At 43.7% G+C, this 15,058-nt stretch overlaps 1 protein-coding gene across 1 annotated transcript in view; it reads left to right on the top strand.

The window, feature by feature from the left end:
* Positions 1-535: 535 nt before the first annotated feature.
* Positions 536-15,058, top strand: part of LOC124613091 (synaptic vesicle glycoprotein 2C-like) — a 179,545-nt gene continuing 165,022 nt past the window's right edge. The window contains exon 1 of the mRNA XM_047141683.1: positions 536-651. Within this exon, the coding sequence (XP_046997639.1) occupies positions 576-651 (76 nt within the window). The 5' untranslated portion in view covers positions 536-575. The remainder of the gene's footprint in view (positions 652-15,058) is intronic.

The raw sequence follows: 15,058 nt of genomic DNA, 5'->3' as shown, positions 1-15,058 counted from the left end.
AATTTTATCGCGATGCATGAATTATTCGACTATATTCTATTACCGTTGCTATACTTCTGTTGCTATTAATCTTATAACTTTTTTATTCATTCTATTCAAATGACCTTACAGGTTGGTTGCCGGTTCTGACAGAATTACAATGTCATCAGAAAAGCTTGAAGATTTTTATTTATTTCTCCTAAACTTTAATTCCTTTCCCAGATTTGTCCTTGAGTGTACTGAATGAATAATGCAGGGGGCAGGCTACAGCATTGTCTCACTTTATTTTCAAATAGTGTTTCTCTTTCACATATGGACACAATTTATTGACATGGAACATCACGAACAGGCAACTGCACTATAGTTCGAGCGGTTATGCTGCCATGATGTTGACTACCTACTTGTTACGTCAACTTAACACGACAAACTAACACTTTTCACGTCTTGACTGAGCACGCGATACCCGCACATGTAGCCGTATGTTGAGCCCAGAACGTCACACGAGACTTGTTACGTATTGCAGAGCTTGCCCTCGGGCACGAACGGATCAAGTGGTATCAAGGCGACTGACGTAACTGTGTGTGTAGCAGCGTGCCATGGCTTGCATTCTAGTAGGCCTGCAGTCGGCACGGAATCACAACATGAGGAAGACTATCAACGTTACTGTGCAAGGTAAATAAGCCACGTGTTCAGTCTGTCAGTTATATAGAGAATACACTATACGCTCTAGACCGGGCTCCACGTTTCCAAGATCTGGCAAATTTTGTATTATTATTTAAATTTTTGGCCGGCTGCCATTTCTGACGCCACAGTAGTCAAGGTGACCTGTGGGAGGCAGGTCGTGTGCACGCCTGCCCGCCCAGTCGTGCATACTTCGTTCTGTGTGTAATCGTATTTCAACTATTTGTGTGCAATACTCTCTGAGACGGATTTAGGGAAACAGCCAGTGTTTGCCTAAACCAGAATGGCAAACCGAATGAAAAGCAACTGGCTGTCCAGTGTACCAGGTCGTTGTCGTTAATCTCCTCACGGACTGGATTCGGGTCTGACTCACCTTCTTATCAATAACCTACTGTGCTCCGCGTTCTGCTACACGAGCGAGACCAAATGTAGAAGATAAAGCAATATTTGTGTCAACAGTATACAAGGAGTGGCAAATTAAAAGCACGCCGCACTTTCTTTTTGATTGTCGCTCCTTTCCTCTACCACTTGCAAAAATTGCCTAACGCTTTTTCTAGGATGGCAAATCCCATGAACGTGTCTTGATTTTTCTTGAACCTTGCTTCCATTATCATCCGCAACGTGAGAACTGCCTCTCTGGTGCCTTTATCTTTCCTAAAGACAAACAGAACTTCATATAACAGATCCTCAATTATCTTTGCCATTCTTCTGTCTACCATTCCTGTCAGCAATTTGAATGCGTGAGCTGTCAAAATGATAGTGTGATAATTTTCGCACTTGTCGACTCTTGCAGTCTTCGGAATCACGTGGATGACGTTTTTCCGAAGTCAGACAGTATGTCGCGAGATTCATACATTCTACAAACCAACTTGAATAGTCGTTATATTGCCACGTCTCCCAATGATGACAGAAATTCTGATGGAATGTTGTCTGTCCCTTCTGCCTTATTCGACCTTAAGTCTCTCAAAGCCCTTTTAAATTCAGATTATAATACTGGACTCCGATCTCTTCTTGTTTATTTTTCTGTCACATCATCAGACAAGTCTTCCCCTCATAGAGGCCCTCAATGTACTCTTTCCATCTACCCAGCCCCTCCTCTGCATTTAATAGTGGTATTCCCACTGCACTCTTAGTGTTACCGCCCTTACTTTTAGTTTCTGCGAAGGTTGTTTTGACTTTTCTATGTGCTGAGTCAGTCCTCCCGGCAAACTTTCTTTTTCGGCTTCATCGCAGTTTTCATGCAGCCATTTCGCCTTAGCTTCCTTCCATTTCCTATTTATTTCATCCCTAAGTGATTTATATTTCTGTATCCCTGAATCTCTCCGACCATGTTTGTACTACTTTCTTTCATCGGTCAACTGAAGTCTTTCTTGTGTTACACACTTGTACCTACGTTTTTACTCCCAACTTCTGTGTCCATTCCTCTTCAACTGTGCAGCTTACTGAGCTTTTCCTTGTCGCAATATCTGTAGTCTCAGAGAACTTCAAGTTTATCTCTTCTTTCCATAATATTTCCGTACTCCACTTCTTCATGAAGCCGGCCGGGGTGGCCGAGCGGTTCTAGGTGCTTCAGTCTTACTGAGCTTTTCCTTGTAGCAATATCTGTAGCCTCAGAGAACTTCAAGTTCATCTCTTCTTTCCATAATATTTCCGTACTCCACTTCTTCATGAAGCCGGCCGGAGTGGCCGAACGGTTCTATGTGCTTCAGTCTGGAACCGCGCGACCGCTACGGTCGCAGGTTCGAATCCTGCCTCGGGCATGGATGTGTGTAATGTCCTTAGGTTACTTAGGTTTAAGTAGTTCTAAGTTCTAGGAGACTCGTTAAACTATGCTAATACGACCATAAATCCTTCTGTTCGTTCCATTCACTTCAGTGACCCGCGCTACATCTAGATTGAGCCTTAGCATTTCCCTTTTCAGGGTTTCTAGCTTCCCCACAACGTTCAAACTTCTGACATTCCACGCCCCGATCTGTAGAACGTTATCCTTTCGTTGGTTACTCAATATTCAATCTTTTACTCATAATCACCCCTTCCCCCCTAGGCAGTCCCCTTCCGGAGATCCGAATGGAGACCGCGGAATCTTATACCGGTGGGGAGATCACCATTACACTTTTCCAATTACAGGCCACGTGTCCTGTGGATACACATTATGGGCGTTTAACGAAGCAGTTTCCACTGCCTTCTGCTTCCTCATCCGGTTGATCACTGTTGATTGTTCCGCCTTTAGGGGCAGTTTCCCACACCAAGGGCAAGAGGGTGCCCTCCACGTTCTTCCATTTCTCCGCCCTACATAATGTGTACTAAACAATATTTATGGTATCTCGAATGGGAGAAATTTTGTCTGTTAATCCCATAACCACGAGATCTCTATGGATATAAGAGGAATTAAATAAATTTTTTCTAATATAAACTTAATTTGTCCACTCTACACAACCAAAACATTCACGCACTAGTGCGTAAACGTGTATGTATATGTGTGTGTGTGCGCGCTCGCTCGTTCTGTGTTTGTGTGTGTGTGGGGGGGAAGGGGGTGTCCCGTGTACGTGCGTGTGCGTGTGCGTGTGCGTGTGTGTGTGTGTGTGAGAGAGAGAGAGAGAGAGAGAGAGAGAGGGAGGGAGTAGAAGGGGCTTGAGCGAGATGAGAAAGAAAGAGGAAAAGAGAGAGCAAGACCTAGCGAAATATAGTGAGATGAAAAAGTCTTGTACCTCCTAGAACCGTACGAACCTCCTTTTGTCCGGTACAGTGAAGCAACTTGTATTCGCATGGGTGCAGTAAGTCGTTTGAAGTTCGCTACAGAAATACTCAGCTATGCTACGTCTTTATCCGTCCATAGTTGTGAAAGTATTGCCGGTGCACGATTTTGTGCATAAAATGTCCTCTCTATCATGTACCATAAATGTTCAATGGGATTTATGTGGAGGCGATATGGGTGGCCAAATAATTCGTTCGGATCGCCCAGAGCATTGTGGCCCAGTGGCGCTTTGTCATCAGTAAAAATTCCACAGTTGTTTGGAAACAAGAGGCCCATGAAACTTCCTGGCAGGTTAAAACTGTGTGCCGGACCGAGACTCGAACTCGGGACCTTTGCCTTTCGCGGGCAAGTGCTCTACCAGCAGGAGAGCTTCTGTTAAGTTTGGAAGGTAGGAGACGAGGTACTGGCAGAAGTAAAGCTGTGAGGACGGGGCGTGAGTCGTGCTTGGGTAGCTCAGGTGGTAGAGCACGTGGCCGCGAAAGGCAAAGGTCCCGAGATCGAGTCTCGGTCCGGCACACAGTTTTAATCTGCCAGGAAGTTTCATATCAGCACTGCGCTGCAGAGTGAAAATCTCATTCAAGAGGCCCATGAATGGCTGGTCGCCAAGCAGCCGAACATAAGCACTTCCAGCGAATGGTCAGTTTAATTGTACCAAAGGACTCAGTGCATTTCTTGTAAACAAAGCCTACACTATTGGGAAGACACCACCAGCTTGCAGAGTACCTTGTTGGCAACCTGCGTCCATGACTTCGAGGGGTCTGCGCCACACTCGAACCCTACCGTCAGCTCTTATCAACCGAAATCGTTAAGTGAAGGCCATCATCCACTGCGTTGTCCGTTGTGATTGTGAGACGTAATGCCTGAAATTAGGTATCTCGTAATGTTGACTTCCCTAACGATTTACGAAATTTTCAGTATAGTATTAAACAGCCAACCGGTATATATATCAGTCTGATGATGTTCCCAGCTGGGTACACGTGGCAAAGGCTAAAACGTTTAATTTTACTTTTGACTTGAGCATAGCTGCTCCAGATTTTGACTATTGCTTTTTAGCAATGTAATTTTACGATTTAGCAACATTTAGATCCTATGAAGGCATCCCTAGTAGGTGTCGAAACCTAGGTCAATGTACCTACCTTTTACGTGCAACCGGTTGTTGAAAATATCGTAAATCTTTAGGGAAGTCAATAGTCCCCGAATTTCAGGCATTACCTCTCACGATGAACATCGCAGTGGCCGGCCGAGAGCAGCGGCGCTTGCGTACAGATGTCAGTGGGTTCTTTGATTCTAAGACCTGTAGAAATAGCAAACCTATAAAGCACTGTAAAACATTATTACATGTGTTCTGTTTGGTTCCAAATATCGTGTTCTGGCAATAATTTCATAATACCTTATTTACTATGGGTCACAGCATGGTTTTACGACCTTTGCCGCTATTTCCGACATAATTTCGATTTTTTTTGTTGCAGTTTCCCTCGGCTTACATCATGTCATCTGCAACTGCATGTGTGGCTCTTAGTAAACAAATGCAAAAACGTGAACTTATGTCGGCGTTATACAACTGGGGTTTCAGTAGAGTTGTGAATACAGTTTTGATGTGTACTAGGTTGTTACGTAATCTGTCATGTACTCGTGTTCCATGGACGGCTTGCAGCTACTTTTAGACACAGAAAAACAAAACTTGCGCACCTTGGTCGTAATCCAAACACTATGTCTTTTTTCTGTTGGCATGCGTCGCGAGAAATGTGTGGCATATTGAGAGAAAGTTATGAATATTGTAGCGGGAGTTGTGATGACTTCTGTTCCTTTTTTACGTCTCTGTGTGTGACGGAGGAGTGCTTTGTGTGTGTGTGTGTGTGTGTGTGTGTGTGTGTGTGTGTTTTCCTGTTCTGTGTCTGTGTCAGTTCTCTTAGAGCGATAAACGGTGTGTTGTTGCAAAGTGTAGTTTCTTTTATTACGTGTTTTCCTTCCACTACAGTCTTTTCTATGTAATAATTTTCTTCTGTTGTTAGTTTTCTGTATAAACTGTAGCTGTGTTTCAGGATGTGTGGATCACTTTCGATATTAGTTGGGTTGTGTTATTTGTTGATTAGGTGTTCTGCGAAAGTGGAATGTGTGCTGTCACTCATTAGAGCTCTCACTTGCTTTCTGTACCTTGTTTGGAAATTTCTGTTCGTTTGTCCTATGTATTGGGCCTGACAAGAGTTACAAGTGAGTTGGTATATTCTAGCATTGCTGAATTTGTCTGAGGTTCTTCTGTCTGGTCTTGCTTAGCCTTCGCTAAACCGTATTGCTTGTTCTGAATGTTATTGGGATTCCTTGCTCTTTCAATATGTTTCCATTTCTATGCCCTATTTTATTCTTGAAGATTCGTATATACCAACTGTTTCTTTTCCCTGATATGGTGTGGTCTTCTGTTTTGTCTGTATGCTTTGTGTCTGGGTTTGTAGATCCTTTGATTGTGTTCCTGAGTGTTTGGCCACTATTTTTATGATTCTGTCTTACTTTGTCGTTCAGCTTGTTTATAGTATCTGTTTTGTAGTCGTTTTGAACGACAATTTGTTAGATCGTATTTAATTCCTGTGTGTAGTTTTATGGTTTAAGAGCTGTTCTGTTTATCCTGTGGAGCATGTGTGTGGAAGTGGAGTATTTATGCACTTTCGGATGCTTCGGTGAGCTATGGATGAGGGTTCTCTGTACATGTAAAATTCATGTTGGTTGCTGTTTCTTGCAATATTTTTAAGTGGATTTAAGGTGGTTATGTGTTGCTGTTACTATATAGCTCTTCTATCCTGTTTTGTGTTTCATCTACGAGACAGATTATGCCATCCACATAACGGTACCAATAAATTATTTTGTGCCCTTCTTATTTTACCATGTTGTTGAATATTGTGCTCTCTATATAATACAAGAAAATCAAGAAAATGTTGACTAAAGTTCCTCTGATAGGGGACCCCATAAGTAGCCCAACTTGTTGGAAATAAAAGTTTTTGTTGAAAATAAACTAATTTTGATCTGTATTAGGCTAACAATGGATGAGATTTCATTTATTTGGACGACTGGAAGTTTCTTGCTTTTAAGCTGTTGTTCTACAATGTTAATAGTTTCTTCTGTAGGTATATGGGTGTACATGGATGTAATGTCAAAAGATACTAGTTTTACTGTTGGGGATGCTGATGTTCTTAATTTTCTGTATTATGTCTGCTGTGTTTTTGATGTACAAAATATGCCGGAAACAGTGACAAAAATCGTAAAACCATGCCTTGACGTATAATAAATAAGGTATTATGAAATTATTCACAGAAGTAAACACTGCACTTGTAATAATACTTTGCAATGTTTTATAAGTTTGAGATTTCTCCATATTTTAGAATCAAAGAACCCACTGATGAAGTCGATAGTTGTCGCTGAAACTAGTTTAAGCATAAATACATAAATATCGGAAGTGTTTTGCATCAAGGCAAACGCACAGTCCCATATTGTTAATTTTGTATGCAATCTTTGACCAATGGAAATCTTTCAAGATAAATTACTGACACTACCTAGTGTTTCCTTAAGCCGCCTCATCCGGGAAGCTAATTATGTCCGAGCGTAGTGCCGTTCAACCCACTCTCTACGCAGTTAGTTGTAATCATCCGGTTGCGTCCTAATGGAACAGAAAGTGTGTAACAGACGGACAGACCCGGCTGCGGTGGCCGAGCGGTTCTAGGCGCTTCACTCCGGAACTGCGCGACTGCTACGTTCGCAGGTTCGAATCCTGCCTTGGGCATGGTTGTGTGTGATGTCCTTAGGTTTGTTAGGTTTAAGTAGTTCAAAGTTCTAGGGGGACTGATGACCTCAGATGTTAAGTCCAAAGCCTGCATCTCGTGGTCGTGCGGTAGCGTTCTCGCTTCCCCCGCCCGGGTTCCCGGGTTCGATTCCCGGCGGGGTCAGGGATTTTCTCTGCCTCGTGATGGCTGGGTGTTGTGTGCTGTCCTTAGGTTAGTTAGGTTTAAGTAGTTCTAAGTTCTAGGGGACTGATGACCATAGATGTTAAGTCCCATAGTGCTCAGAGCCATTTTTTTGTTAAGTCCAAGAGTGCTCAGAGCCATTTGAAACGTTTTTTTTAGACGGACAGAATAAGAATGAGGATGTGTTACACATGAGTGGCAAAAGACAGACGTTGGGAGACAGAGGAGAACCAGAGGAAGAAGATGATAACAGGTAACGGACTACATCAAGGCAATGCAGCTTAATCACATGTAAAGAGGGCGGCGGGAGTCCGGGAGGCAGGAGAATGCTCAACCTGCAGTGACTGAGTTGCATAATTAATCGAACACGTTATCCTGATCAGCGCATCATCATCCTCATCGTTATCACCCCTGGCTGGTGCGATAGTAAACCGCGAACCTAGCGCCTGAACCTTGAGCGCGGCGCTTGGGCTTTCACAATTCCGTTTGCATCTGTATTCATATTCTGTAAACCGCCGTGAAGTGCCTGGCCGTACCACATATTATGGTTTCTACCCACTCACATGTGGAATGCAGGAAGAGCAACTGCTAGAAGGCATATGAGAACACTGTAATTAGCCTAACCTTGCTTTCGCGGTCCGTACAGAGCGAAATATGCCGCTTCCGTGCAACACTCGCAATCTCACTACACCGCACTGGCGGATGACGTGCTAAATAACTTTCCACAAGTTATCTGTACAGAGCGATACAAGCCGCTGCCGTGCAACACCAGCAGTTTCGCTACACCGCACAGGAGGAGATGCGCTAAATAACGTTCCACAAGTTACGAACACACATTCGTATATTTTGAAGGCGCCTCATCCAAATTTCTCAATTACAATTTACATAGTTCCGTATACGCTGATTCATTAGCGGGCACGACAGACTGTTGGCAGACCGTCTTTGCTGTTAATAAGATTCGTGGTAGTTGCGCGAAGTACTATAGTTGCGACTGCCGAATTCATGCTTCTTTAATTTAGTCCTTAAGCTGTTGAATACGATATTTTTTCAATCCAATCACATTATGAATATACACTACTGGCCATTAAAATTGCTACACCAAGAAGAAATGCAGATGACAAACGGGTATTCCCTGGACAAATATATTATACAAGAACTGACATGTGATTACATTTTCACGCAATTTAGGTGCATAGATCCTGAGAAATCAGTACCCAGAACACCCACCTCTGGCCGTAATAACGGCCTTGATACGCCTGGGCATTGAGTCAAACAGAGCTTGGATGGCGTGTACAGGTACAGCTGCCCATGCAACTTCAACACGATACCACAGTTCATCAAGAGTAGTGACTGGCGTATTGTGACGAGCCAGTTGCTCGGTCACCATTGGCCAGACGTTTTCAATTGGTGAGAGATCTGAAGAATGTGCTGGCCAGGGCAGCAGTCCAACATTTTCTGTATCTAGAAAGGCCAGTACAGGTCCTGCAACATGCGGTCGTGCATTATCCTGCTGAAATGTAGGGTTTCGCAGGGATCGAATGAAGGGTAGAGCCACGGGTCGTAACACATCTGCAATGTAACGTCCACTGTTCAAAGTGCCGTCAATGCGAACAAGAGGTGACTGAGACGTGTAACCAATAGCACCCCATACCATCACGCCGGGTGACACGCCAGTATGGCGATGACGAATACACGCTTCCAATGTGCGTTCACCGCGATGTCGCCAAATACGGCTGCGACCATCATGATGCTGTAAACAGAGCTTGGATTCATCCGAAAAAATGACATTTTGCCATTTGTGCACCCAGGTTCGTCGTTGAGTACACCATCGCAGGCGCTCCTGTCTGTGATGCAGCGTCAAGGGTAACCGCAGCCATGGTCTCCGAGCTGATAGTTCATGTTATTGCAAACGTCGTCGAACTGTTCGTGCAGATGATTGTTGTCTTGCTAACGTCCCCATGTGTTGACTCAGGGATCGAGATGTGGCTGCACGATCCGTTACAGCCATGCGGATAAGATGCCTGTCATCTCGACTGCTAGTGATACGAGGCCGTTGGGATCCAGCACGGCGTTTCGTACTACCCTCCTGAACCCACCGATTTCATATTCTGCTAACAGTCATTGGATCTCGACCAACGCGAGCAGCAATGTCGCGATACGATAAATCGAAATCGCGATAGGCTAAAATCCGACCTTTATCGAAGTCAGAAACGTGATGGTACGCATTTCTCCTTCTTACACGAGGCATCACAACAACGTTTCACCAGGCAACGCTGGTCAACTGCTGTTTGTGTACGAGAAATCGGTTGGAAACCTTCCTCATGTCAGCACATTGTAGGTGTCGCCACCGGTGCCAACCTTATGTGAATGCTCTGAAAAGCTAATCATTTGCGTATCACAGCATCTTCTTCTTGTTTGTTACATTTTGCGTCTGTAGCATGTCATTTCGGTGCTGTAGCAATTTTAATGGCCAGTAGTGTATTAGAGTTCATGCTATTGTTCTTCTGAGATAACAATTTCCCTACAAACAACCACCAATCTTATTAGAGCACGTTTGTGTATAAGAAGTCACATCTTTTTGTACGATCAACGCCATATTAAAATGATACTTTGCACCTAAGAGAAGCGATGCGACAGCGAAACTTCAAATGCTCAAAGATAAGGCTACTTCCGAAAATACTACGCTTACAGACTGAACAAATCTAATGACGCTCGTGGTTTACTGACGTAGGCATGGTAACTGATATCAGTTGAAACGAAGTTAATTACGTTTCTGGGTTACTGATACAGCCTTCAGATGTCGGCAGCTATAATATGGGATGTTATTTGACGGCCAACCTTCGGTAGATGTTTCAAATGGCTCTGAGCACTATGGGACTCAACTGCTGAGGTCATTAGTCCCCTAGAACTTAGAACTAGTTAAACCTAACTAACCTAAGGACATCACAAACATCCATGCCCGAGGCAGGATTCGAACCTGCGACCGTAGCGGTCTTGCGGTTCCAGACTGCAGCGCCTTTAACCGCACGGCCACTTCGGCCGGCGGTAGATGTTTGCCTAGTCGTTGTTTGGTCATGGGCAAGACGTCCTGTTACTATTAAATTTCAGATACACCTAATGGTGGGGATAAAACCCCGAAACCGTGGTAATGTATAGCGACATTTGTCTTGTAAGACTTTGATCAGTAAAAGTATTTTACTACTGTGGAGGATTTGTTTGCCATGAACATGTTGCAGAACAGTTATGGATGTACCACAAATAAAAATTTATCTAACCTGAAATTACCTTACATCACAGACATTCAGACTTTCTGATAATTCGTTTGGGAAACTAAGTGTTATCTCACAGAGACAGATAGACCTACTACATAAGCCGGTAACACACTCTTGATACCCTAGCTATTTTTAATGACATATTTTTCACTTCGATTCATGATTACCAAAAATATGTGTAGTCTCAATTGGAAATATTTTTCTCTTTCTTAGCGGACTACACCGATAGCAAAACTTCAGTCAAACTTGTACCTGTAGAAAAACGAAATCGGTAAAGAACTCAGGTTGATTTTCTCATAAGAAAAAGTAGACTGTCGTCTTACTTCCGTTTGAAATAGATGTTGCAGTATGAGTATTTAGAGTACACTCCATATAAACTACAAAAGAAATTATAAGCGCTGTATTTCTTGATGTCAGCTGGTGTTAGGCGCAAACATTCAACATCATGAAGCTGAACTGTTTGAAATAACGACTCTTACCAGCAACAGCAATAGTCAAAAATTCTTTTTGAGTGCATATGAAACGCCCGCTAAACCCGCTGGGCAGAACAGGTGATTAGGATTGTGGAAAGGGGCAAATAAGGTTAGTGACAGTTTAACCTTGAAATTGTAATTTATTGTAATTTTTAACACATTTACAACCAAAGCGGCGCATAGCCGAACTTTTACAACCACGAGTTTCGAAATGCAATTCTTTCACGGCTGAAGACCTTCAAACAAGAAATCTTAAAAATCAACAACATACAAATGCAGTAAAAATAGCAAATAAAATAATTAAAATATATTTTTGTATCATAGCTATGCCGAAAGGAGCAAGGCAAAAGTGGATAGACAAACATAAACAAGATGCAGTACAATCGTCTGAAGGCCCACAGTCAAAATTTTCAAGATTTAAAAATAAATTACCATAACCTTTCAAAGGCAGAAGGCCGCAATGTTTAAGCTTGAAAGGTAATTTTAAGAATAAGGTGGCAAGGCTGAAAGCCCACAATCGATTTTCCAAAATTTTAAAAAACATAACCACAAGTCTTAAGTTTTAACTACCTGAAACCGGACTAAAAGAAAAGACAACACAATGGCAATAACCTTTCAGCAAATATCCGCTTGCCAGAATTCAAACTTACTTTCATAAAACACAGTAAAACCAAGAATTTTTCTTTTATCATCGGCTATGATAGATTATAAACAGACAATTAAACACTGATGAGAAAGACAATAAAGACAACATCTCTCAGAAGCCTCCAGGGGGTCGGTCTGTCCTCTTTCACTTAGGTGAGACAGGTGTTGAGCCCAACTACAATTGATCTGTCGGTAGCCCACCCAAGAGACAGCCACGGACCGACTGACAAACCACTTGCTTTCCACCAATTGGTACACGAGGACCCAAACACAATATGTTACGGGCGTGATTATCCACAATCAAATATGTATATGTATTAAGCTCTCAAAACTACACACTGTGTTGGACAGCGCCAACAGGTGAGGAAAGGACACTGCCTGAAATTACGTTAGTGACCAGGGCAGGTAACCGGAACACTAACGGCCACAAGGCAGAAAATTCCGCTGGTGCACTAGGATGGTAGTGGATCAATATAGTTAATTCCACTGCACGGCAGCTCTATTTCACCACTACAAACACTCGGTGTTGCGCACAGGAAAAGCTCCCCAACAGCTAACCACGGAAACGAACGACACAACATGAACGGACGTGGCTTGGGTACTTAAGACACCACTTAACTTTGACGTCCTGGGTCGGTGAGCCACGAAGCTCGTAGCGATCGGACAGCTCTACACATGCTCCGACACTGCGCAGGGACCGCCAGTAGACCCAGCCGACCGCACCGAGCGGAGATAACTTCCCTGGTCCGCACCAACCGACCGACTCCCTCAGAATGCCGACAACATCCATCATAGTCATCAGTTGATAGAACGCCAACTACATACACAACCTGACAAACACTTGCTCAAAGACCTTAACGATACCCAACAGTAACTAAGCACACACGAAGACAAATCGGGAGTCGATGCACACACACACACAGCCGACTCATGAACGATTGGCGAGCCAAAACGCGTCATCCGACTGCACTAGTGCCGCATTGCAACTCCCCGACCGGCAGGTCTGGAGTGTGCTCCAGACGCGTTCCAACTGACTGGCAGCCCGAACTCGCGACCTGAACTCCCCTACGACAGATAACGAGCGAGAAGTAATAGCAGTCGAGCAAAGATACTACGAGAGGGAACATATTGATACGCGCTGCTAGCGCCGGTCACGGTCAGGCAAAGCTGCAGCTCAGTGACACCAGTAATTTAAATTAACGTAGTGAGGTGGAAGTACGTTAAAAACAGGGTATAAAATACGTGATGGCGGGAACACGAACCACGCATGGCTCAGCATCTACCTTCAAATTTTCAAATCAAATGATGATAACTGGACATTAGTTATTTTAATTGTACCATGATTATTGAAATCAAATAGATTTTTGACTTTCCTTGAAATAGTTTAATTTGTATCACTCTTTGAAATGCGTGAGTGACTTTTGAATTGAACGAGAATTTTCTAATGCTTCCAAAATATTTACAGTTGTCGAGGAATGTATCTTCTATGCTTATAATCAACCCATATACCATAGTTACGATGTTGTAAAGTTATTACCTAAAAACAGTTCACTACTAAAGTGTTAACTTTTCCTCTCGACATAGTATATATACTGCGCAACAGAATTAAGAGATTGCTTCTTCGAAGTCTGCAATTCCATCCATTGCGACGCTTTAAGTTCGAAATTTAGCTCGAAAGAACGTACGGCCCACCTCTGCAACGGTGTAAATGCGCGGAATCTTGGAACGTCATTCACGTGTTCGACAACGCTTGAACCAGCAAGCTGCTGACGCTTGCGAAACACAGGCTACAGCTCAGAAGTTTATCTGACATGTAAAGCGGGTTAAGTATGTCACATTGGCACCAAATTTCACCAAAATTCTGACTTATGCAGCAGTGGACGTGTCACACGAAGGCTGTCACTTAATGTCTTACCCACATTTCACTCCTTCCTCTAACGCCTTTCCAATGGAGGGCAGAACTGCAACACCCAACTTTGAAATCACGCGGTTTTTTATTAGCGACCTAGGAAAACATTCCATGAACAGCCGGTGGCACAAAGGCGTCAATGAAGCCACTCGTTTCCCCGGGGTGTTGATTCCCATATACTTCGCAATACGATGAACAACAGAAACACATATTTCACAACTTTTGGCACTGATGAAACCCTCGGGCCTTTCAACCCTCCTCTAAGCCCTTTGTGGGATTGCATCTCTATCGATCTCAACATTTTGGAGCGCAGCACGACCGCAATTTTTCCTCTCGTGTACATGTTGGAACCACCATGGATCGTTCAAGACCATTTGACGAAATCTTAACGTGATCCAACGCAGCTTTTCCAGCATTCCTAATTTGTGTCCTCTCGTGCCCTGATGACACGGGGGTGCGACAATGACACACGCTTGAATAAAAAGGGAAAGGCTCCCTTTAAGACTCTGTCCTCCCCCTCCCCTAATTCGGCCAAACCCACGGTTGTCCCCACCCACCTTAACTGAGAATTTTAAAAATATATCTGTACTGACCGAACCCGTGACGAAGGTCTAGGTTCTTGCAGACCCGCAACCCCTTCTACGCCCTCCGATTCAGGATAAGTCGCTTCCACGATATCTTGGTGCCGTCTTCTGGCCATCTTCAGATATGTTTAAAAACCGTTCTTACCGATACAGAAAGAGATGTAAATAAATACACGATGTGATCAAAAGTATCCGGACACCCCCAAAAACATACGTTTTTCATATTAGGAGCATTTTGCTTCCACCTACTGCCAGGTACTCCATGTCAGCGACCTCAGTAGTCATTAGACATTGTGAGGGAACAGAATGGGGCCCTCTGCGGAACTCACTGACTTCGGACGCGATCAGGTGATTGTGTAGCACTTGTGTCATACGTCTGTACGCGAGATTTCCACACTCCTAAACATCTCTAGGTCCACTGTTTCCGATGTAATAGTGAAACTGTACAGGCCGACCTCGTCTGTTGTCTGACAGTGACCGTCGACAGTTGAAAAGGGTCGTAACGTGTAATAGACAGACATGTAGCCAGACCATCAAACAGGAATTCCGAACTGCATCAGAATCCACTGCAAGTACTATGACAGTTAGGCGGGAGTTGAGAAAACTTGGATTTCATGGTCGAGCAGCTGCTCATAAATCACACATCACGATGGTAAATGCCAAGCGACGCCTCGCTTGTTGTAAGGAGCGTAAACATTGGACAATTGAACAGTGGAAAAACGCTGTGTGCAGTGACGAATCACGGCACACAATGTGCCGATCAGATTGCAGGATGTGGATATGGCGAATGCCCGGTGAACGCCATCTGCC

The sequence above is a fragment of the Schistocerca americana genome, chromosome 4, assembly GCF_021461395.2.
Source record: "Schistocerca americana isolate TAMUIC-IGC-003095 chromosome 4, iqSchAmer2.1, whole genome shotgun sequence".
Lineage (NCBI taxonomy): Eukaryota > Metazoa > Arthropoda > Insecta > Orthoptera > Acrididae > Schistocerca > Schistocerca americana.
The sequence above is the reverse complement of the archived record's forward strand: the minus strand, read 5'-3'. Positions and strand labels throughout refer to the sequence as shown.